Below are 25587 nucleotides of genomic sequence, written 5' to 3' on the forward strand. Positions count from 1 at the left end.
CCTGCAAATAGTTTTCAAGTCGTTTTTTTAAGATAAGGGGATTTTTTTTTATTTCCGTACGGGTTTGGACCAAAAGGACTCAGATTTTCATGAAACTTTTTCCACAGGCAGGGCTCATCAATATATGAATAAAAAAAATTGAGAAAAATTCAGGGTCGCCTATTGGCTTCACACTCAGTTGGGAATTTTTTGTTTTCCCCTGACACTACCTACTTTCAAAAATCATAACTCAAGAACGAAACATCATAGAAACAAAGTTTTTTTTTATGAAAATGAAAGCAAATGGGATTGGTTTTAATGAAGTATAAGTCGGAATGGATGATATTTTTCATGAAAAATTACACCGCTAAGAAAAACTGAAAAAAAAGGTTTCTGCCTCAATTTTTCATTACACTGAAAAGGGATTCTTTCTTTTCTATGGAACAAATAAGATTATTATTATTATTTTTTTTTAATTTTCTTTCTTGAGTTATGATTTTTCAAAGAAAAGGCTCAAAATGGCACATTTGCACATTTTTTACAAAATTGGCCATAACTCAAAAACGTAAAAAAGTACATTTCAAAAATTTCAGCGATTGAAGCTTATGAAATTACCGTCTCAAAAAATATATTTTTGAAAGTTTTCCACTAATTGGAACATAGTTTTTCCGGCTTTTCTTTACGAATTTTCTCAACGGTGGAAAATTTTGTGGAAAACTGTTTCCAGTTAATATTTTTTTTATTTCTGAGAAAATTTGCTTTCATTTTCAAAAAAAACTTTGTTTCTACGATGCTTCTTTCTTTAGTTATGATTTTTCAAAGAAAAGGCTCAAAATGGCACATTTGCACATTTTTTACAAAATTGGCCATAACTCAAAAACGAAAAAAAAGTACATTTCAAAAATTTCCGCTATTAAAGCTTATGAAATTATCTTCTCAAAAATATTTTTTTGGAAATTTTCTACGAGTTGGAGCATAGTTTTTCCGGCTTTTCTTTAGAAATTTTCTCAACGGTGGAACATTTTGTGGAAAACTTTTTCCAGTTAATATTTTTTTTTTATTCCTGAGAAAATTTGCTTTCATTTTCATAAAAAAAACTTTGTTTCTACGATGCTTCGTTCTTGAGTTATGATTTTTCAAAGTAACTAGTGTCAGAGGAAAAAAAAATTCCAACTGAGTTTTCCGAGAAAATAAGCGACCCTGAATTTTTCTCAATTTTTTTTATTCGTATATTGATGAGCCCTGCCTGTGGGTTTCATGAAAATCTAAGACCCTTCGGCCCACTTTGTACGGAAATAAAAAAAAATCCCCATAACGCAGTTTTAACCGCGATCTGAAAAAATCGTAAAAAATGTGCTTTCAGTCAATGAACGAGAAACACTGATAAATTCACAAGACTGATTGGAGCGACGGTAGACAGGGCGCTCGAGTTCAAGCCACGCTGGACTGCTAAAAATCAATTTGTTTTTCAGTTTCACTCTATTCTTACTATTGGAAAAATATACCTTATGCTATCAGATGTTCAATTAATGAAAAATAACTTCAATGCACAAGAGGGTCAACAAAAGCATGTTTGTAGACCAGTAGCGCAACCAGGATTTGACTCTAGGGGGGGTTTTGGACGATAAAATCAAAGTAGAAAAAATAAATTTCTGGACAAACGTCTCCAAAGGACGAAACAACATTTCCAAATTTCTTCCACTCCAGGCATAACTTTTTGTATGAACTTACACCACTAGTTAAAAGGATTATGTTGTAACTGGTGTAATTTTTCAAAACTTTCCAAAATACTACTGTGGCGGATGAAAGAAGCTTCGTTTCCACAGGATATTCTATTATTTTCAAAAAAAAAAAAAATGGAATAGAATTAATATGGATAGTTAAAAAAGTTCATATGAAATTCAAATGTACTGATAACGATTAAAATATTTATTCATTGTGGTTTGTTCTAAATTTCATCCAAAACTGTTTCTTCACTTATAATTATATTTGGATGCACATACATTAGAGTGATAGCGTTTAATCTCTCTTGAAGAGTCTCTTCGCCTATTTTGTTCCTTGAATACGTTTGAATAAGTTTTTCAACGATGAGTAAGATTTTTCAACGGCTTAAGTTGCAGTAGGAAACGTTGCGATTATTATTAGCAGGGGATTGTCTGCATTCATCGATTTCTCTTTATCGTTGCTCTCTTTGCATTACTACAGAAAACTGTCGCAACATGTTTTCGTGCTGTAGGATATGAAATCACTAAATCTCGCTTCATGAACAAGAAATAATCGAAATTTATTTTAATTTGACAAAGTTTTTAGTGAAAGAGAGGGTTTGTGATTTTTCATCGTCGATTTGTCATTCTGCAGCTTAAAAACCAAACTGCGCCACTGTTGTAGACTAAATAATAGATATATTGACAAAAATATATTATTTTAAAATGTATAAAAATATAATAATTAATATTTCTAACTCAAGAGAAGCCGAATTAACGACATTGGTTTTGGGAGTGAACTATTGTTGTCTTACAAAGAGTTGTTCTAATTCTATTTTTTTTTTCAGCTCTACTACTCCACAGATTTTGGTGCTTCCTTCTCACTTTTGCAAAGTTATGTAAAGTCTTATATTTGGTCATCTGGTGAAGGAGTGCCCATTCACCTTTACGTTGAGCGTAAAGAACCAACCAGTAAGTTAACTGAAATAGTTATCTTTCATAACAATTGTTCAAACTGCCATGTGCTTCATTTCAGATACATCTTCCGTTATTTTCTATAATGCAGCCACTCTGCGCAACAACAGCAATCAGTTCAACGTTTTAATAGAAAAAGTGGAAGATTTCCATATAAAGAAAGATTTCATGTTCGCTTCGCAGCGGTTGCCGAACAGTACGCAACTACTTATTTCCTACAAGCGAGGGAAGTTTGTCAAGGCAGACTTCCAGACCGAATTGGATATGAAGGGTTACCATGTGGCCGACGTTGACGGACGGCGGATTATGATCTCTGTGGTGCATACGGAACGGATCTCGCATTTATATGTGTCGGAGACAAACGCGGACATGACAGAAATCAAGTTCGTACCCAGCCTGGAGAACGTCTTCACCTATGTACCAGAACTGAATTGGCGGTCGAGTTGGCTAGTGTGAGTATTTATTACGTTCGTGGTTGTGTTTGCTTCAGAGAGTATGAAAATAAAATCAATTTAATTCCTTTCAGTCAATCTTCTGATGGTGCATTCACGGATTTGTACAAGGTGGAAGGATTGCGTGGAATTTACATTGCATCGAAAATCAATCGTATACCGTTGAGCGAAACCATTTCCCCTGATGCATTGGTGTCGCTCATTACGTTCGATCATGGTGCTACTTGGCGATCAATAACTGCGCCAACGACAGATGATGACGGATTGCCTATCAACAACTGTGCCAAGGATTGTAGTTTGCACCTGTCCCAGAAGTTCAGTTCTTTATATCCGGTAACAAGGTATGTTGGTATTGTCATAGTCGAAATTATCGCTCCTACTAAGGGTTCACTTCCAGATCGGTGAGCATCATGAGTTCGAAGTCGGCCCCTGGAGTTATCATGGCTTCCGGTGTTGTTGGCAAATCACTTAAAGGACATCCTGGTGTGTACATTTCTCGCGATGGTGGTCTAACGTGGAAGCAGATTCTAAAGGATTATCACTTTTTCAACATGGGTGACCACGGAGGAATTCTAGTTGCGGTGAAATATTTCAAGTCCAAGGGTGAGACGAATGAAATCCTGTACTCTACTGATGAAGGCGAAAAGTGGATGTCTACGGACTTCCATTCGACGAACTTGAAAGTTTACGGATTGATGACCGAACCGGATACTAACACAACTATATTCACCCTGTTTGGGTCGGAACAGGAAGAGCATAGGTGGCTCATTATTAAAGTGGACCTAAAGAATGCGTTCACTTCAAATTGTACCGAAGATGATTACAAGTTTTGGGCACCCGGAACGAACGCAACGCTAATGCCGTGCATTCTAGGACTACAGGAGACGTACCAGCGTAGAAAGCCACATGCCAATTGTTACAATGGAGTCGATTATGAACGACCGATTCGACAAGAAATCTGCAAATGTAGTCGCTGGGATTTTGATTGTGATTTTGGATTCAGTCGAACCGGAACGATAAACAGCCCATGCATAAGAAGTAAAACTATCACTAACTATGATCCGTATGCGATTCCAACCAGTTGTAAGCCTGGACAGTACTATAAACGAACCAAAGGATACCGTAAGATTGAAGGCGATGTTTGTATTGAGGGACAGGCATCACAGTATGTTCCCCAATCAATTCCATGCCCAATGGAGGAAAGCAACGAGTTTTTGGTCATAGCTCAAAGAGATAAGATCTCCCGCATTAACTTAAACAATAAAACTAAGGAAGTGTTTCCGGTGACTGGCTTGAAAAACGTGATAGCGATTGAGTTTGACATGAAACATAATTGTGTGTTCTGGGCCGATATCATGACCGATGTGATTGGACGCCAGTGCTTGAACGGAGATCAACCGCCGGAGCTTTTGGTAGATACCGGATTGTCATCGGTGGAAGGTATGTCATATGATTGGGTTTCGGAAATGTTGTACTTCGTAGACGGAATGCGATTGAAGATTGAAGCTGTGAAGACTAGCTCACCTGCTCAAGGTAGAATGAGGAGAACAATAATTGAGGCACCGAACTTGAATAAACCTCGCGGAATTGTAGTACACCCTCTGCAAGGCTATCTGTTCTGGACGGATTGGAACGCACTGAAGCCCTCCGTTTCGCGTGCGAACTTAGATGGTAGCGATATTAAAATATTGTTCTCCAAGCCCGAGGTTGTCTGGCCCAATGGTGTGACAATTGACTACATCGCCGAAAGGTTGTACTGGGTAGATGCTAGTAAGGATTACATTGCAAGTAGTGACATGGAGGGAAAGAATTTCATCAAGATTCTACAACAAGACTCGCGTGTTGCCCATCCGTTTGCAGTAGCAGTGCTGAAGGATTTGATGTATTGGGATGATTGGAAAATGAACTCAGTTTACTCTGCGGACAAGGATCATGGAATCATGATCAATATCATTGCCGAAGAAATGATGAATTCTATGGACCTGAAAATCTACGGCCATTCGGTTCAGGAAGGATCTAACGCGTGTTCGGTTGGTAATAAGTGCTCACATATTTGTGTTGGTGCGCCGAATTCGGGTTACAGTTGTTTGTGCCCGGATGGCATGGAGAAGAACGCTCAGGGACAATGTCTTTGTCCAGGTGGAGGAACGCCGTTTTCCAACAATACGTGTGCTCGCTCCGGAAGCACCTGTGGTTCAAAGTTTTTCGATTGCAAAAATAACATTTGCGTTCCATTGATTTACAAATGTGATGGCGATGACGACTGCGGTGACAGATCGGATGAGGAAGGTTGTCCTTCGGATAAACCTCCGTGTCCACCATACATGTTTACGTGTAAATCCGACAAACAATGTGTACCGAAGTATTTTGTATGCGATTATGACCGCGACTGTCTGGATGGGTCTGATGAACAGAACTGTAAACCTGCGTCTTGCAAGTCGGATGAGTTTACCTGTGGCAACGGACGATGTATCAATAAGAGCTGGCTTTGCGATGGAGAAGATGACTGTCGAGATGGCACTGATGAAAGGAATTGTAATAAGAATAGCACCACTGTCGTCGAATGTAAAGCGGACGAGTTCAGATGCAATGGGACAAACACTTGTATTCCCAAACTGTGGCGTTGCGATACAGAACAGGATTGTAATGATGGATCGGATGAAGCGAACTGCAGTAGAAAGGAATGCGAACCATGGATGTTCATGTGTGCAAGCGATATGAGGTGTATCTATAAGACGTGGCAGTGCGACGGAGAAAAGGATTGCAAGGATGGAAGTGATGAGAAAAACTGTAGTTTATCAACAGAGGTGCCAAAGAAGCCTGGAATTAACTTCCTCCCGGGAGATTCCTGTCACGATTGGATGTTCAAATGTGCCAACGATAAATGTGTGCCATATTGGTGGAAATGTGATGGAGTCAATGATTGCGGAGACGAGTCTGATGAAACGGGATGTAATTCGACTCAACCTGTGACGAGCACAACGATAAAACCCATTCCTACAAGGAAGAAGGAACGAAACTGCGGATTGCATGAATTCCGTTGTGATAACGGGGTATGCATTTCGAAGAGATTTGTCTGCGATGGTTATGAGGATTGTGCCAAGGGTGAAGATGAAGATAATTGCCCAACGCAAAAGCAATGCAGCAACAAACATTTTAAATGTCGAAGTGATGGCATGTGTCTTCCAATGGACAAATATTGTAATAACGTAGTGGATTGCGCAGATGGAAGCGACGAAGATTGCAAATTTAAACCCAGCACGTGAGTATTATAAATGTGACGTAAAACTGTAATGCACCCATTCAATATGTGTTATCTCTTGATAGATCAACATCGACCGGAAACAATTGCACAAGCAATCCCGGTGTATTCGCTTGCGACAATACATGCTTCGCTTTGATGGTTCTTTGTGATGGAAAGCCTGATTGTTACGATGGAACAGACGAAGATCACTGCGAAAAAATGAAAACGAAACATTATCAGGTACATACATTATTAAACATCCTTAAACTTTTGATACAGATGAATTCAACATGTTTTATCTGTTAGGTTACGCAAATCGGCGTTGATGAGCGTTCGCTCAATTCAACAAGCTTCCTGATTTTCTGGTGGATTCCCCTACCGCGTGATGTTACCTTGGAATACTTGCCTTCCATCTATTACAACGGGGAGTGGAAAAACGTCAGCAATTGGATTAACGAGACGGACTACCGATTCACGAATTTGAAACCTTACACCCTGTACAATGTGACAACATACGTGAGAGTGAAAACCCAAAACAAAATCACTCCTCCGTACATCTATTACGAAATTGCAACAAGTGAAGGAAGTAAGTGTCATCGATCATACTGTTAAATATTAAGTTTTAGATTGTATACAATTTACTTTTTGCAGTTCCAAGTGCCCCTTTAAACGTTTCTGTTGTTCAGGTCAATGGTTCTCGGATTCAAGTGAGCTGGCAAGCACCCAAGGAAGTAAACGGCCAACTTCAGGGTTACACTATAAACTATCGTTCGCAGTCGAAGAATGTTGGTCCAGCGCAAAATGTTAAAGTTGGTCCCACGGAAACAAGCTATCCCATCGAAAGCGAATTCAAACCAGACGTAGTTTATGAATTCTGGGTAAAAGCACGCAACGGAAAGCACGAATCAGTATCCTCAAATATGGTGCAGCTTAAGTTTGACGGTACATCCAATGTTGCGAAAATAGACAAAATTCAAGAAGTAAACAAAACCAAGAAATCCGTCACGTTGGAATGGAAACCGGTTGAAGGTGCTGATGGTTACATGATTCAGCCCATTCTACCTCAATCGTATCCGCTACTAAACACAATTTGGGTGAAGAACTCTTCGGTAACGCTGGATAATATGGTACCAGGCACACAATATCTGATTAAAGTAGCAGCGTACGTGAAACAGTACGTTGGACGACATGAAACAACGGTAATTCAATTCGGCGGAGAACCGTTGCCTGCTATTAACATCCGTTTGAAGGAACAGACTCAAGAATATTCACTGTTGGAATGGGATGAACCGCATGGCAACTACGGCAAGTTGGTCTACGGCGTGTATTACGGCACAAATATGGATCAATTATTTGAAGGTATACATTTTCTTCAATAATTGTTCTCTTACGAAACTCATTCAATAATTTAATCTTATGATTACAGCATCCAGATTTAACACGACTGCTACCAGCTACAAATTGACAAAGCTACGACCATGCGAATCGTATGTCGTCAGTGTCGGAATCGTGGGACCGATCGGTCCCGGTCCGTTGGGACGCAATCCGCTGAAGTTGGATACCCCCTACAACAACACATTGCCGCCGAAAGAATTGATCGTCGATATTAGCGGAACTAGTCATAACTCGTCAGAAATGATTATCCAGTGGAAGCATAGCTGTGCACTGGAGTCATCTAGTTATCCAAAGTACATTGTAAGTATCCGATGTTCGCTTGGGCGACGTAACCACCTGCACGATCATTGCTGGAAAGATGCGTTTTTGTGATCCCAGCTGCTTCTTGAATCTTTAAACAATTTCAGTCATATAATCTGTGCATTTGCTGAGGATTGAAATTCAAAAGTTGACGGGGGAGACTTTCAATGATTTCTTACTTTTATCGTCTGCAAACACATACTTAATAGCAGAATACGTAACCCTTAGCTGGCGGTCGTTGTCATCGTTTGGCCACTGGAAAAAAAGTGTTTTAAAACAATTCAAAATATCCAGAAACAAATTTACTAATATTTTGCTTATCTAGATAATAAATAAATTTTTATTTTTATTTTTTTTTTGTGGCTGATTTGCTGGTCTTACGACGGCAAAAAAACATACACTACGCACTTCAACAGTTCTCCATATTTCTTAATTTTCCCCCCACAGATAACCGTTCGAGAGCTTACGAAGAATATCACATCGTCGGTGAATGTGCCGTCATCGGCAAACAAAACCCTGGTGCACGTGTTCCGCAGTATTCCCCGTGGTGCTGCTTACGAGATTTCAGTTTCGACCAACGTTTCCAATGCTCAAGTGGTATCAGCGGTTGCCTATTCTGCGCCTCTACCGGCTCCCACGCGGTTGCAGGTTTGGCCAGAAGCTAACGGCAGTTACGTCGTCTACTGGAAGCCGGTGATCGACTTCAAGGATGTTCCGTAAGAGATTATGCAACAGATCTTGTTTATGACCAAACTAAAGGTATACTTCTCTTTTGCCAGGTTCACCTACCAAGCGGTAGTATATGAAGGAAAGGGAATTAATACGACGATTCCACCTTTGGCGACATTAGATGGAAAAGAACCGCCATTACTTATTAACCCGGATCGCCTTGTTGCGGTGCCATTAGACAGCATGTTCACAATCGGCGTGAGACTGAAAACAGTGGATGTAATATTACCTGTTACCTGCAAAATCTAGATTACGGTATCTATATCAGAAAACTTTTATTTTCAGGGATATTTTTCGGACATTGTCGAGACGGAATACTTTGCGAAGCACAACTTCCAAGGCCTCGTGCAGGAGTCTTCCTTCTCCAGTGCGTGGCTATGGATTGTGCCTACCATAATAGCACTGGTGCTAGCGTTGACCGTGGTGTACGTGGTCCAGAGGCATCGGCGGTTGCAGACTTCGTTCAGTCGGTTCGCCAATTCACACTATGATACACGAACGGGTGCGACGCGTATTGGTGACAGTTTGGATGACGATGAGCATGAACATCAAGAGGTGCCACGAAGTTTCTCCGATGATGAACCGCTCGTCATCGCGTAAGTAGGTAAACTACTCATTTCCAGTTTTTTACGCGTAGAAACAGTGTAGAAGTAATTGACTAAAAACGCTTGTGCAACTTTCTGCTCATTTAGTTGAAGATGGAAGGAAATTTGTAATAAGTTAGAATGATAGAAACAAATTATTACACGCGAGTCTGGTTCATTCAGACTGGACTCGTTTTGTCTGTGAACATTGCATATAACTTTTTTAAATATTAACGAAGTTTAAAGTCCTACAAACAAAAGACTAGTAATTGTGTATTTATGTTGGTTTTATTTTGATAGGTTTATTTAATTAGTTCCATTGTACATTTTTGAGGTTGTTTACTTTGTATAGAAAATTACTTGTATCATATACAGTAAATGAAATAAACAAACTAAGACTAGCAAGCAAGGGGAGATCGAGATCAGAGTGAACGAGTCAACTGAAAAAATCAGAGAAAGAAATAATAAGTAGTGGCGTTTATATGTGTGTATATTTGTCGAGATAAAAAAAAATGAAGATATTAATGCAGAAGATTTGTAGTGACTGTGTAATTTGATAAGACACTAGGCGATTGTAGGAAGAGAAACGACCATTGAAATACAGCTTTATTGAGAACAGATTCGCTGACAGGAGGCTTCAGTTGACACACACACACAAGTCAGCACTTTCTCCATTCAGTTAGGAGTAAGATTATACGATTTTGGATGACTTATAGCTATGTCTACAATATAGTCCACGGCATTTGTATGGAGATTCTTTGATCGACATTCACATACTCAAACCAAACATGTTTCAGGAACATCATGTCATAAGTTTTGTTCACTTATCTCACGTAGCTTTAACAACTGAGTAGCAATGTTTCCGAGGAAAAGCAATTCTGTTTAAAGTCTATAATTCGAACCGCTAGGGTTTCGTAAAATGTGCTAAAATGGAAGAAACAGTAAAGACAAAGATTAATGATAGTTGATAATGATAACGATTACAATAAGTTACTATGCATGCTAAACGATAACAAACCAAGGTATTCGCAAGCGTTTGAACTGTGTTTTTCCTCGTGATTTTTTTTGTTTAAAATTTGATGTAGAATGAAGTAAAATGAGAAGGTAAACATTGAGTGGAGTATCCAAATGGTGAGAAAAAAAAGTTCCATAATTATTTTTCCTACGCAAATCTTCCTGCTATTTGATCTGGTTGTTTTCCTTTATTATTGTGAGTGGTTCCAAAACGGTGAAAATAAATATAAGTAGCGAAAGAATATATAATAATTCAATAATGATTGTAATGTAACAATTCATGATCCATAAAACTGATCAATGATGTGACGTGATCATAAAACATAATCTTGGAAGACTAATATTGTTCGCGAACTTACTTTATATCACAACCCTAAAGTTAACCCTCTAATACCCAGCCCCGCCTTTAGACGGGGTACACTTTGGAATTTTGTGTATTTTTTCGTAGCTCGGAAATCAAAATGATTTTATTTTTGGATTAAGTCTTGACTCATAACACGCATATAAGAAAAGTTTTTTATTACCGTAAAATGGGGTGTTAGGGATTCGTGGGGTTTTAAGGGATTGAACTTCTTCATCAAGTTTAAGAAATCACAAAAACGTCGAAAGCCGATGTATCATTCATCTGAAATGCTTTACCGTGTCAGTGTCTTTAAAAAAAAAAATGCTTGGTTTGTTCGGAAGATTGTGAGCTGCATTATGTGATAGGGGATGTCTATTAAAATAAAGTATTGTGAAGTCTAGATATTGAAAACAATTCAAAACATTCTTGTTCGAATTTCATAGGCTAAATACATTGACCTACAAAACTATGAAACAATGTTAAGAAAAATATGTGAGTAACTTAGAAGATAAGTATATTTAATTGCGATCACGACGCAGACAAGCAATTTAGAAAATTTTATCTATATTTCGACTTATAATATTTCTTATGGGAAAAGTCCCTTTTTGAAAATAAGTGGGGTGTTAGGAGAATATCTTTTCTACTTTTTACAAGTTACTAAACTCATTCGATTCATGCCGTAATTTATTCCAATGTACTTTTGGCTTGTTCCGTGAAGTAAAACTGCATTGTAAAAGTTATGGGGTAAGGTACCGTGGGGTAAGTGGATACAGAAAAATCAATAGTTAACTTCATTATTATGTACAGCTAACGTGAATAATGTAACTCAAACTTTTTTCTGTGGATAACAAATAAGGGACTATTATATTTCAAATCGTCATTTATTTCGATTTTTCTGATTGTTATGTATTGAGTATGAGACACTTAAAAATTTGCGCCAAATGATCTACTTGCCCCACCATGGTGGGGTAAGTGGATCACCTTTAAAAAAAATCTGTTCTCGAAACAAATGTAGTGTGATTATGTTTTATAAGAATGATATTACCCTCGCTCTTGTTATTAGTGCTACTTAAGTTACATTTTAATACTTTTAAATTAAAAAGTATTTTTATTAAATCAAAATATTAAGAAAAGTGTGTGTATATTAATTCATACTAATTTGAACAAAAAAAAAACATTGTAACCAGAAAAATTTGGAGAAAATTCTTCCTTTTATACGTATAAGTTAAACAGAAGTATTGTAGGATTATTCTTAAAGATATTTTCGAAAAACACTCATGGTTTAAAAATATTAGTTACATTTACTTTTGAATAACAAACTGAAATCCTTCTATTTTATTTATTAATATATGTGTATCATCTGTCTAGAACAATTTATATGGTCAAATAAGGTACGATACTATGCTTTCGGTTGGAAAATAAGTATATTTTGCTATTTTACAACTCAGCTTAGATAAACCACGAAAAGTTTCGTGTGAATTTTGAAATGATTATTCTTTTAATATTTTTTTTTATACAAGAAAGGTTAAAAAAACTTTAAGGTGGATTAATTCAAATTTTCTATGGCCAATTTGATAAATTCAAGCTGGGAATGGAACAAAGTAAAGGAAAACAACATTTGCGGATATTATAGCTTATTAAATTTCTCGTAAGCAGTCTGCCAATAAATGATAATTATTCTTGATCCACTTACCCCACCCCATTAAAAAGTAGGGGTAAGTGTACCATGTCCAACATATTTGTATTTATTTATAAAAATGACCTATTTTTCATTGTGATTCATTCAATTAGAACTGAAATGCTCACCATGTGTCGAAAAAAATAATAGAATTCGATTTTAGACAGAGATACAATGAATTTTTGATTGATGGAAAACAATTTTCAAATTAATTACTTTTTGCAACTAACAAGTTTGCTTGTGTTAGTGTACGTGTAGTACCAGTTTTGCAATAGTTTCAGTGTGGGCGTAAGAATATAACCTAAAACGAAGCAATGGTGCGAAAACATTCAACATATTCAAGTATTTATGCTTTATATTGACAAATGATCCACTTACCCCACTGCTACACTTCCCCCACTGTACCTTATATTTTGTTAGTCCTCAATATTACCAAAAATGACTAAGCTCGAAAATCGGTAAAACTGGTATGAAAATCTTGATAACAACGTATTAAAGTAAATATGGGATTTTCTTGATACTACTTCCAAAATTTGTTCGATCACACTAGTAAAATGTTTGGAAAGTTTGAATGATTCTTTTATTTGGAAATGGTTTTGAAGCCATTGATCCTTTTAGTGGTAATCCTATGAAGTGATAAATAATACCTAATAATATTTTGTCATTTCTCAGAGTCTACAAATGAAGAGTTGCGCGAAAAGTAAAACCAAATCTACCTATCAAACTGTCAAACCGTCTACCTATCGAGAGACCAGCAACACAAATAGGAGCTATCTTTGAAAACGAAGGAGAACAATCATTCAAAGAAGCTTCTTCGCGCAACTATCTGTAGGTATATAGACTCTGTCATTTCTGAGCTCTTTTTGAGAATCTTCGCAGCCTCGTCGGGCACTAACGCAGTGTGTTATAGAGTGAGCGTTAGATTTCGGAATACTTTTCTTTTTTAGTATTTTTTCGACCATGCCACTGAGTGTTGCATGCAAATACTTTGTTAAGAGTTGTGTTTTACTTACAGGGCAAATTGGCCATTTTCTTTATTAAAACTAAAAGCTTGTTTAAATTCCATTATAGATTATTTATGAAGTTGCTCTGCATAGCTTATAGGATTCTAAAAGGGCAAATATATAGGTTGCACTGTTAAGCTAAGTATGCTGTTTCGCTCAAGGAAAGTAAAGAAATTCCTTGACTGAATAGGTCAAGAAATTTCCTACAGAGAGTCATATTTGGAATGACATTTCTTCTCAGCTGCGTACTGCGATCAGAAAAATGTGATTTTCTGGAACATTTCTGGGAAGAAATTTTCCACGCATCGAGATCGGCGATTCCTTTTCTTGTCAGTAGCAAACCAGGCGAAGTAGGCCGTCATTGAAATTTGTACGCGTCGTTGATGATTGTTGCTAATTCATCTCCAGATTTCGATACGATGAAATTCAGTTGGTTTTGCACTGACACAGCTGAAAAAGTATCAGCATACGTTATGCATGTTAGCGCATACAGCGATACTTTTTCAAATCAATTTGAACTATCAAGACTTAGTTTTACCACTTTGAAATGCAAGCTGTAAAGTCGTCATCGCTGCCAAAACGAATGACGGGCTACTTAGCCTTAAGTATAAAAATTGTTTCAAGACAATTTTACGATGTATTGATAATTTCCAAATAGCATTAATAACTTTGAAAGATTTAGCAGTTATAATGAAGCGGTTTGAGAGTGTTTCGTGAAGCTCAAGCAGGATAGTTCGGTTTTGCGTCGTCCGACAGATTTTGCTCACGGTTTCGCGCGTGTTTTCGTCGCTGGACATTTTTTTTATTTCTTTTCCTGTTTCGGAGCGTCTTGCTGGGTAGTGCTTCGTGAAGCCCAAGCAGGAAAGTTCGGTTTTGCGTCGTCCGATAGATTTTGCTCACGGTTTCGCGCGAGTTCTCGTCGCCGAAGAATTTTTTTTATGTTTTGGAGCGTCTTGCTGGGTAGGTATTTGGGAAGGCACAAGCAAGACGGTTTGTTTTCGGGACGCCAAGAAGTTTTGCTGTCAGTGTCAGTTTTGTGTTCAGTCGAGGATGGATTACCAACTGGTGAGTTCGTTTCATGCTTGTGATGACATTTTTGACGTTAACTACGTCTTACGGCAATATACTGAGTGTCAATTGAAAATCTAAAATAATGCGACCGTCATGAAATTATGTAAGATTTTGAATACTATTAACTCAGCTATTTATCGGTAGATTTCTAATATTTTCCCACCAATTGGTCGGAAAATTATACATCATTTTACTCAAATGGAGAAAATTTTCGATTTATGACGATAGATTGTCGAAAATTGGAAAAATGTCGACCCCTTTCTTACGCAACCAAACCTACGATTCTTTTGGGTTGGCAAGTGCACTATAAAAGCAGACCGATTCCTGCTTCTTTGCGCATTCTTCTTTTGACGTTAACTACGTCTGACGGCAATATACTGGGTGTCAATTGAAAATCTAAAATAATGCGACCGTCACGAAATTATGTAAGATTTTGAATACTCTTAACAATCGGTCAGAAATTTATACAACATTTTACTCAAATGGAGAAATCTTTTGATATTTGACGATAGACTGTTGAAAATTTGGAAAATGTCGACCCCTTTCTTACGCAATCAAACACGTTCAAATTGTCTTCTACGATTCTTTTGGGTTGGCAAGTGCACTATAAAAGCAGACCAATTTCTGCTTCTTCGCTCATTCTTCTTTTGACGTTAACTACGTCTCACGGCAATATACTGGGTGTCAATTGAAAATCTAAAATGTTGCGACCGTCATGATATGATGTTAGATTTCGAACTATAGGAAGGCTGCAACTATGACAATCGACTAAAATTTAAATGCAGAAAATCAATAGGGCGATATTCAAAACTGAAAAGGCAATAGATGGCTCTTTTTCAATGGTAGTAAAAACGAAATCCTGAAGCAAAGAAAGCACCACGGAAGATAAACTAATCACAAAAAGTTATGTATTCACTTTACACTTGATTTCTAATCACTACTTTTTTGTTTCAGTTTCCTAATTGCAAGCAATTTACGATTTTCATTATTTTCCATACGTTTGGACAGTTCTCCGACTACCATTCTTCCATGCGCTTGTGTTGAAAGTTTGAGAAATTTGAGAATCCAGCGTAGCGCGATCAGTGAGTGGAATAGAAACATCAGTGTCGCCGCTCGGCGGCCGGTAAGAGAAACTGAATGTTCGAAAGGTTGTTGTCTGTAATTTTTGCCGCTGGCGCCAACTGTTAGCGTTTGAGAACAAAATAAACAGTCGTTACCCTATTGGCGTAGTTAACGTCATGCGGTCGTGTCTTGTACACAACCCCCTCTGTTTTTTCTTGAAAGCGTAACTTTTAAGTAATATTAAAACAAACTTTGTATGGTTCGTCACTATAAGTGTCGGCATTATGTTTTTTTTTTATACAATTTCAATATACATAAATTTTTCTCTTTTTGACATTATTAAAAATTAAAAGATAATTTTTTGTTCGACATTGTGAATGTTGACGTATTTTTTAAAACTTCTACGTGCTTCTACCATATCGAGACAAAATGCACAGTAATACTCATATGTAATTTTCGAACAAACTATGTATAGTTCGTCACTACAAGTGACTGTTTCATATACTTTAAAATATATACATGTAATTTTCAGTTTTCGTCATTAATAAAAACATCTTTTGAATTGTTCGACATTATAGATGTTGACGTATTTTTTAAAGCTTCTACCAAAAACTTCTCGAGACAAAAATAAAAGACTAGCTTTAAATATAAGTCGTATATTTCCCCCTTGTCCATGGATCGCATCATCGACCAGAGGTGACTCCCAGATCTTTTCCTCCCTCACTAATAAACACCCTTCCCGTAGTGATTGTGGAGATGCAGAGGTATTTTCGATCTCTAGAAGCAACAATCATTACACCCTAACATTCCTTCCCCATCCCAACTGACTGTAAGGACTTGGCCGGCGCCGTTATTGATCAATAATATTAGATCTGCTAAAATTGCACTTCGAGAGTAAGCGGAAACTCCGATCCCTTATTCATTTGGATCGTAGTGCAATTCTTACCAGTTCCGATCAATCACGGAGTAGCAACCATTGACATGTACAGTTGGTCTATGCTATGCTATGCTATTTAGCCGTTATGATAAAGCGGTCTGCGTCTGCAGGAGTTCCAAATTCAATAGTATGGATGTATTATCTGATTAAGGTTGAACATAACTCATGAAATTGAATGAATGCATCAAAGTTATTGACCAAAAAGATTATGTTGTGTTGTTGACAAAATATGGTTTTATTTACGAAGCTCATTTGAGCTTTGGCCACGTACCTTATTTTCCTTGACACCCCATTTTGCATTTCCGTCAAAAATCACACATTTTCATGATTATCTCAGAAATTTGTCATTGGATCCTCATAATTGTATTTGGATTTTGATATACATGACAAGAGAATGGTATGGCTGTCCTTTGTTCAATTATTGGCATAATAGAAGTTGCTTGAAATTCGAGTCAATTTTTTTTTTCATCCCTTAACACCCCATTTTACGGTACTTTTGGAACTTTTGTGCATTTTTGAAAATTGTTTGAAAAATTGTATTCTTATATAACCTACAAATGCCTGGGGTTCATTTAACGTGTAATATAAAAGAAATCGTACCTTTTATATTTTTCTACTATTAACCTATCACAGAAAAAGAGCTTGATGGTATTAAAATAATGTCAATCCTGTTTTTCCGTTAATTACACGGAAAATAAAAAAGTTTCCAGAAAAATATTAAAAATTTAATGGATTTAAAAGTACCGTAAAAACTTAAATTTTTTTTATTTTAATTTTTATTTTTTATTATTTTATTTTTTTTATTGCCAAAAATCAGTACCTAGAAGAGGTTTCAAGAAAAAATTAAAAAGGATAGGGATGTTCAAAAATAAAAATTATTAAAATCAAAAACCAAAATTCATAGATTTGCGAATAAAAATAAATCATTGCCCAAAACATTTTTAGAATGATTTTAGAAAACTAAAAATGATATTTAGATCGAAAATGAAAATTTGGGCATAAGAGGGTTGAACAGGTACCGTAAGGACGCCATTCACCGCTCATGCTCCATTCACCGCTCATTGAATTGTTTTGAAAAATCTAAACAAATTTACGCAATAAAAGTTATCGGCATACCAACTATCAAAATGGATTGTGGCGGAATGAAATTCATATGATTTTATATTATAGATTATTTATAAAAACATAATTTTGGGCTGTTTTAGGTGGTAAACATGAGTTTAACAATGATTTTATTATGGCAGATCTGAAAAAGCTTTTTAGCTGCCACGGTTTAATATATTGTTGAACTATAGTACAAAGAATACAACCAGCTAATAAAAGTAAATTAATTCCAACTAGTGCTGTATACAGGGCCTCATACTTCGGATGAGCGGTGAATGGCGCCCTAAACATGTATCATTGGCATACCGTCAAACGGGGTGACTTGCAACGGCGGGGTGACTTGCAACGGCGGGGTGACTTGCAACACATTGCAATTTACAACCAAATTTAACTATAAAACACAAATATCAAAATAATATTCGTTATAAATCGGTGCTACAATACATGTGGCTCACAATTCAAGTAGTGGCCACAATTAAAGCAGTTATTAGAAATATGTTTACACATTAGACATTATTGTTTTAAATGTCTTAAAAACTGATACTTGATGGAAGGTCCAAATCGTGACCTGAAAAAATGAGGTAGATTTAATTTACAAAACTAATACTCTACATGGTGTTTCTATAACTAATAAGTGATATTACGACGCATTTTATTTTACGAAATTGTAGCAACAACTTTTCAATAAAAATACTTTTTTAAAGAATATACCTATGCGGGGTGACTTGCAACACTCAATTTTCAAGCAATTTAGAGTTTTATAAAAGTGGAAAAGTTTTGTGTTAGGTTTTTCTTTATAATCAAACAAGTAATAATTAATCAATCAACTACAAACACTCGTTAAAAATATTGTATGGTTAAGATATTGGACCTTGATGATTTAACACCTCATTTTCCCATACATAAATAGTCCAATTATGTTTTTACAAATAAGTAATCAAAATGCTCTTGTACTGGTTCGAATGTTTTAAATACATGAATAACAATAGTTAATAAGTCCGACTAATAAAAAATATCAGCATTTTGTTAGCAAAATCTAAATTAGCATTGAGTGTTGCAAGTCACCCCGCACGAGGACATTCACAAAAAATCATCTCTTTTATTATTTTTGATATGATAAAATATTAGGATTCAATCTTCTGTCATCACATTCTGTAGGGCCATTAAAAGTACAAAAAGGAATTCAGATTATTAGATGATGTTTAGATCATGGTTTTGGCTGATTGAAGTTGAAAAGTGTTGCAAGTTTGACGGTACATGTCATTCGGTACCATTATACATTTTTAACATTTCAACTTTTTTCCTACAAAAAACAAATGTTTTATCTTGCGTCTAGTACAAAAAGTTGTGAAAATATCGAACAGCCGATTTTTAACAGAATTTAACATGTTGAAATGCTGTTCAATGAGTGGTGAATGGCGTCCTTACGGTACAATAGCCAAACATGTGTTTCTCAAACGTGTTATTGAAACGCGAAGCAACAAGTGTCGGACTGATGGTGAATGCGTCGAAAACAAAGTAGGTACCTGCTGGTAGGCGGAACTGATCGCGACAGGACCCGCCTAGGAAGCAGTGTCACGAAAAAACGAGGATTCTTTCGAGGTGAGCAATTCTCGCAGAAACCAGGCCGCCATCGGCACACATCGTTAGTGTGATGTTCTCTACATGGACAATTAATTTAGAAACGTAGATTAAGATCTTCTTACGGTGACCTGGCTCGGTCGAACTTGTACCCTCTTCTTGCTGCTACAGCTAAATTTGCTATCAATCACACCCGAGGGGTACTTCAAGTTCAACGGACTATGCTCACAACTCCCGTGTTAGTTTAAAACAGTTTTTACAAATCAATAAGAGCCTTCTGCAATAGTAATAGACTTTTACTACGATTATTTCTTGGAAACGCGGCCTCGAGTATCCCTCAATATCCAAAAATCTCTATCAAAACCACTAACAACTAAACCTTCATTATCGCATGCGCTATTAAACTGTTCCTCACTAGACTCTGAAATTACTTCTTCCTCATTCCTTCTTCCTGCATCGCTGAATGACAATTGCTCTACTATGTCGGTATTTGAAACACTTTTACTCCCACACGATGATGATGATTCAACTCTCGGTTTTTCCACATCAGATGCAATTCTCATACCAGAGGGTTCGCCCAATTCCGGTGCCCCTGCAAGTACTTGATCCACCGAAGTATGGTACACAGCACTTAATACAGCAACAATTCTTTCTTAAAACCCATTGGGAGTGCCTGTGATTCTTCCTGGCCTGGCCAATCGGACATAGTAATTGCGCTATAACTGCGTATGTCCAAGAAGGCCTGTTAGTATCAGTATAGTCTCGCACTATAACAGGGTTCCCGATAGCGGAACTCAAATCACGTGTTCCACGATAACACTTGATTTGAATTTGTTGCTTTTTCAAATTATTTCTTTTTGCCTTATCCTAGTGCTGTGCGAGGCTGCAATAGGTCCAATGTAGTCTTAAGATCTCTCCCCAGCATCATCTGCGAGGGTGACAATTGTGTTGTACAATGAACCGACTTTCGGTAACCAATAAGGAAATTAGCAACGATGGTCCTTACACTTTTCACATTATCTTTCAAGCTTTTTAACAACGAATTTTTGAACGTCTTCACTATGTTCTCTGCTTCCCCGTTAGTGGCAGGATATCCGGGGCTTGTTAGTATATGCTTAATTTCATTTGCTTTCAAGAACGCCTGCACATGTGTTGCAACAAATTGTGTATCGTTATCACTCACTAGTTCATCGAATAAACCAAATCTAAAAATGCACTAGATCACTTTTTCCAGTATAATCTCTGATGTGCAATATTTCGTTGGAAAAACTTCCACTCATCTCGAAAGAGCGTCAACAATAATCAAATAGCTCATACCTTTCACTGGTCCAGCAAAGTCAATATGCAAACGGTCCTTAATTTCTTAGGGGTTTCCATGGGATCAATTTCGCTTTCGGAGGTGACTGACTTTGAACCAAACATGCGGGACAATCTTCTACTCATTTCTCCAGGTCATTATCAAAATTAGGCCACCAAACACTAGATTTAGCAATACTTTTGGATTTCACAACTCCAATGTGAGACTTATGAAGCCGGGGGGTCTGTAGCCTTGAGGCTAAGCTTTCGCTTCATAAGCGGAAGGTCATGGGTTCGATTCCCAGCCCCTCCACAAAAAAAAGTTGTGGATTGCTCATCAAACCTTCCGGGCCTCATAGTTACGTACTATTTGGTGTTGGGTGTAGTTCTTGTTTTTCCAGCTGTATTGAAAAGCATGAGCCATAGTCTTTGGCATACAATCGGATCTTTCTATAGTAGAAAAGAACCGAAATGTCTATCGACGACCGGTGATTGCTAGCAGATATAGTGGAGAGCTTGTCTTGAAACGTCTTTTTGAAACGTTCATCGCTTCAAGCTAGTTGAAAAACTGAATACACTGATTGCCTGTCGATCAGAGCCGAACTAGGCATAGATCGTATACATACATCTGAATGTCTCCGATGTATTACATCGTTCCAGGTGGGAGTTATCTGATATGTGAATATGGTACCATAACAGAATTTTCCATCTGAACGAAGTGATAAATCATAATATTCCGCAAACTGTATCTCACATCTACAGAATGTATTGCGTGAAGTTAAGACACAGCAGAGTATTGGGTACAGAGGACCAAGTCCCTGCCGGGTAGCGCGAAACTGATGCGCGATAGACAATAGAATCAACAACACTGCCATAAGGGATAGTAAGCATGTGACTATTGTCGAAACTATGATTAGGAGGCAAATCAACATCTCAAGATCAAATTTTTGTTACAACCCAATGTAGGTATTATTAAATAAGGCTGTAGAAAATGATAAATATCTGATCACTTAGGAATGTGTTGCAAGGTAATAAATGCTCGTAGTCTGTTTTCTTCGAATGCACATGTATAAATTGTTAAAATTGCCGAATCATACGCGGAATTTATTAAACGGATCATGAAATTTGGAGTGAAATCATAATGCTGATAGATTATCAACTTTCCTTTTGTCGTGCTATCTGTTACCCCATTAAACATTTGACAGTTCAACAACCGACCAAATTGGTTGAAAAATCGGTCGATTGTTGCACCGACGCTTATGGAAGTTTAACACAACGATCAACTGACTAATCGCCAGATTAAATCGGGTGGCCGACGAAATCTGGTGTTTAGTAGGTCAACTTGCTTGGATTTTACTTAAAATACCGATTTATCCACCTATTTAATAGGATTACGTCGGCCCACCCTATTAAATCGGATGATATTCGGTTGATCCCTGTGTTAACCTTCCATAAGTGTCGGTGCAACAATCGACAGATTTTTCAACAAATTGAGTCGGCTGTTGAACTGTCAAATGTTTAATGGGGTACCGTTAGAATCACCAAACTGATTGGTTTCCCACTACATACACCAATACAACAGCACGAAAACTAAAGTATTATAATCGCGCGTTGAAACTTATTCAATATCCATACATTACATCAATAGTGAATTCTTGTATATAGCTAGTATAAATAACAGAATCATCAACTTCTTAAACATTCTTTAACTGAAAACAGGATGCTTGTTTTATCAAACATGCTCAATCTGCACCTAAAATCTCGGATCCAAATAGTTTTCTAAATAAAAATTGTGTCTAAATAAAACGTGTAGGCCAATAAAAAATAATTGAGTAGGAGTTTACAAGTTACTTAGCACATGAAAAGCAGTTTAAATTAATCTATTAGTAGATCAACACTAATGCTCACATTTTTATATTCTCATTTCATCATGGTCCTCATTGCTCGAGCGGAGACGAACACCCTGGAGATGGAAAAAATCGACAGCGCTACGATAAGGAAACGTAACAGATGAGAAACTATTGACAGGGAAAGTGTACCAGTTATGGCCATAGTGGTTCCCTATTTGGTCATACGGGAAATTTTGATAACTTTCACATTTTAAATCTTTTTGAATGTTTGAACATCAAGATATATCTTAAATCTTACTACTACAACACACCAAATTTTTCAAAATGTGAAAACATTCAAGTAATCCCGTATGGCGAAATAAGGAATTACTATGTCCATAACTGGTACACCCCGTTTTAATGTTAACGCTTTGTTTCTGTTTTTTTTTTCGTTTCAGCAATCAAACAACCGAACCAACTCTACTATCTTTTCATTTCTTCTTCGTTATACTTATAGTCCCTCTGGTACTGAACCGAGTGGTGCGCCTTCCGCTTTCTTACTGGTGCTGTCTTTCCTGTACATTTGGCATAGTTTCGGAGGTGGTGTACTGTATTTGCTATACAACGCGCTACTTTCGATATTGTGCTTGGCGTGTGGGGAGGCAGTACTAGTGGTGAAGCGGAGGGCGCCATTCGGTTTAGTGCCAGAGGGACTATATCTATTTAATGTATCTGAAGCTTGTGGGACCGCTTTAATTCCGGCGCCTGCTTGTGGAAGATCACGGTGTGCTAAACGGTATAGGACATGTTAACGGGGGAGGCTTGGTAGGTCCTCACCCAGCCCGTGTCTAGATGGGCGGATAATTGTCTGCCAGGGTGTGGATTGAGCAATTACAATTACAATCCAATGTGAGACTTATGAAGCTGTCCCAAAACCCGTTTTCGTAAGGTCATTGGAACGACCACTCTGTGTACTTTTCATGTTTCCAAGGATAACTCATCCATGAACCTTCTTGCCTTTCAGTGCTTGTAGGACCATGCTCAACTGTTCATCATTGGGTATCTCCCTAAATAGCGAGGACTGATCCACTAATCCACATTCTGACTGATTAATGGAATTCAAGTATGAATCCTCTTCTTTCCATAGGGTCCACGATTTCGTTGGAAAACGCGATGCGAAATTCGCAACGTTATGCTGTGATCCTACATGTTCAATACGGTAGTTGAATCCAGACTTAAAATGCGCCCATCGTTGCATTCTGTTTGCCGCAATTGTGGGAATGTGTTTTTGCGGATGAAGAAGGCTCAAGAGCGGCTTATGATCCGTTCTCACAATGAACTTATTGCCTGCCATATAAAGAAAAAACTTGTTTATGTTGCCGGTACCAATGGTTTTAATGTACTAGTAGATTGGACTATGTAATAAAACGTACATTTTTTTGATGAAAACGACATGTCTATTTTTGGTGGATAGATCGCCTCTAGTTAAGTTGATTAGCCAAATTTCAGCTTTTTATTTTATCAAAAAGTCATATAAATAATAAAGTTTACGCAAATAAATTGCTCCCTTGTACCATTAGTTGCCGTCGTGTTCCAGTAGTGGATCAACGGATGGAAGCAGTTTTTAAAATGGATGTAAAAAATGAAGAAAAGTTCCAGAGATGATCTTTATGCTACATTCGAAAGATATTAGTTGCTGTTCCGAGGTAAAAAATTTAAATCTATGTAAAAATGTACTATTTTGTTTAAGATTCCTTGTATCATTCCCGAACGTCTACTACTGGAGCACTAGTGCAACTACTGGAACACGTGTACCAAAAGTGGCTCAAGCGATTTTATGTTAAAAAATAGTTTTATCACTCTTTTTTATAGTAGATTTTGAAATCTTTCTGTTGACGCCAAAAGATTCTATTAAGGCTTTTCGTTATTTTGTTATGTTTTTTTATAGCTTACCGTCCACTAATGGCACCGGTCCGTACATTATAGCCAACGCTTCCTTATCAATCACACTGTAATTTGCTTCTGCAGCGTGTACGTGACGCGAAAACGCAGATACCCCGACATTCGATGCATCACAGATCGAAAATATCTCCGCACTCGGGTCAAAATGAGCCAATGAAATCATAGCGACAAATTTCGTCCTTTATTTTCTGAAATGCCGCACTACATACCGGTGACCACACGAATTTTCATCAAAAGTGTATAGAGGGGACTCATAATATCTGCTAAACCTTTGACAAACTTCGCATAATAACTAACCAATCCCGCGAAAGCTCGCATCCCTTCGTAACGTTTTTTGGCTCTAGTGCATCCCGAATAGCTCTTATTCTTTCATCGGTTTTCCGCAGTCCCTTTTTGTCTACCATACATCCCAGAAATGCCACTTCACTCTTTAAAAACTCACATTTAGGTACTTCTGTTTAGTTAAAGTCCCACATTTCGTAACACTCCAAACACTTTTAGCAGCCGGTCTTAATGTTCCTCGTTACCAGTAATCATGACGTCATCGAGAAAGTTTTGCAAACCGGGTACATATTCTTTTGCGGGTAACTTTTCGAGCTTCTTTTGTACAATACCACTGGCCGGTTTGACCGGCAGATAATACAGAAATATTGTTGTAATAACACAGAATATATTTGATATCCAAATTGTTTTCTCTGTGTGCAGTATTCTGAAGGTGGCTAAATCTGGGCGGGCATGTTGCAATAAAACCGGACAACAGTCCTGTAAAGATGGTGATCGCTTCGAATCCGGTCGGAACCAGAAGGCGTTGGGCTCAGCGAGCAAGGTGGATTGACCCGGTGCACCAGGACCTGGAGAGCCTGGGTCGCAGTCGATGATGGAGAGAGAGGCAGCCCTGAACCGAGTGAATAGGCGAAATATTGCTGGCGAGGTTTAAACATGTTAATTGATGTAGAACCAAATAAATAATCTTGTTCAACTAACTGCGACCGCTCGAGTAGTCTATCGTCTATAGTTTCCGCGAGGGCCGATCAACATTCCAGCTGGATTGTTAAAGCTCAAGTTTTAAAATCTTTCTCTGAATTTCGTTGCATTCATTTATCTTTCGGATATCAAAAGCAAAACATCTCTCTGAATACATTTCTGATTCTGCGTTTTTTTTGTATTTCATTCATTTTTTCTTTTACACAATTTCTAACGGTTTTGCCTTACTGTGTGGTTGTATGCATACTCTTAATAATTAGTTAGGTAATAATAGTTTATACTTTTTCAATTACTTGTTTTATCATCATTTAATCATTAGGTCTTATAAATTACAATAATCATTTTTTCCTCTCGTCTTATT

General features: G+C 37.4%; 1 protein-coding gene across 1 annotated transcript in view; it reads left to right on the plus strand.

Annotated features, from left to right (window-relative positions):
* LOC5579851 (sortilin-related receptor) overlaps positions 1-10716 on the plus strand; it is a 78746-nt gene extending 68030 nt beyond the window's left edge. The window contains exons 4-14 of the mRNA XM_021850468.1: positions 2531-2654; positions 2719-3109; positions 3184-3450; positions 3507-6371; positions 6437-6593; positions 6660-6939; positions 7005-7712; positions 7780-8048; positions 8496-8764; positions 8828-8996; positions 9063-10716. Coding sequence (XP_021706160.1) covers positions 2531-2654; positions 2719-3109; positions 3184-3450; positions 3507-6371; positions 6437-6593; positions 6660-6939; positions 7005-7712; positions 7780-8048; positions 8496-8764; positions 8828-8996; positions 9063-9377 — 5814 coding nt within the window. The 3' untranslated portion in view covers positions 9378-10716. The remainder of the gene's footprint in view (positions 1-2530; positions 2655-2718; positions 3110-3183; positions 3451-3506; positions 6372-6436; positions 6594-6659; positions 6940-7004; positions 7713-7779; positions 8049-8495; positions 8765-8827; positions 8997-9062) is intronic.
* Positions 10717-25587: the final 14871 nt, after the last annotated feature.

This window comes from Aedes aegypti, chromosome 3 (genome assembly GCF_002204515.2).
Source record: "Aedes aegypti strain LVP_AGWG chromosome 3, AaegL5.0 Primary Assembly, whole genome shotgun sequence".
NCBI lineage: Eukaryota > Metazoa > Arthropoda > Insecta > Diptera > Culicidae > Aedes > Aedes aegypti.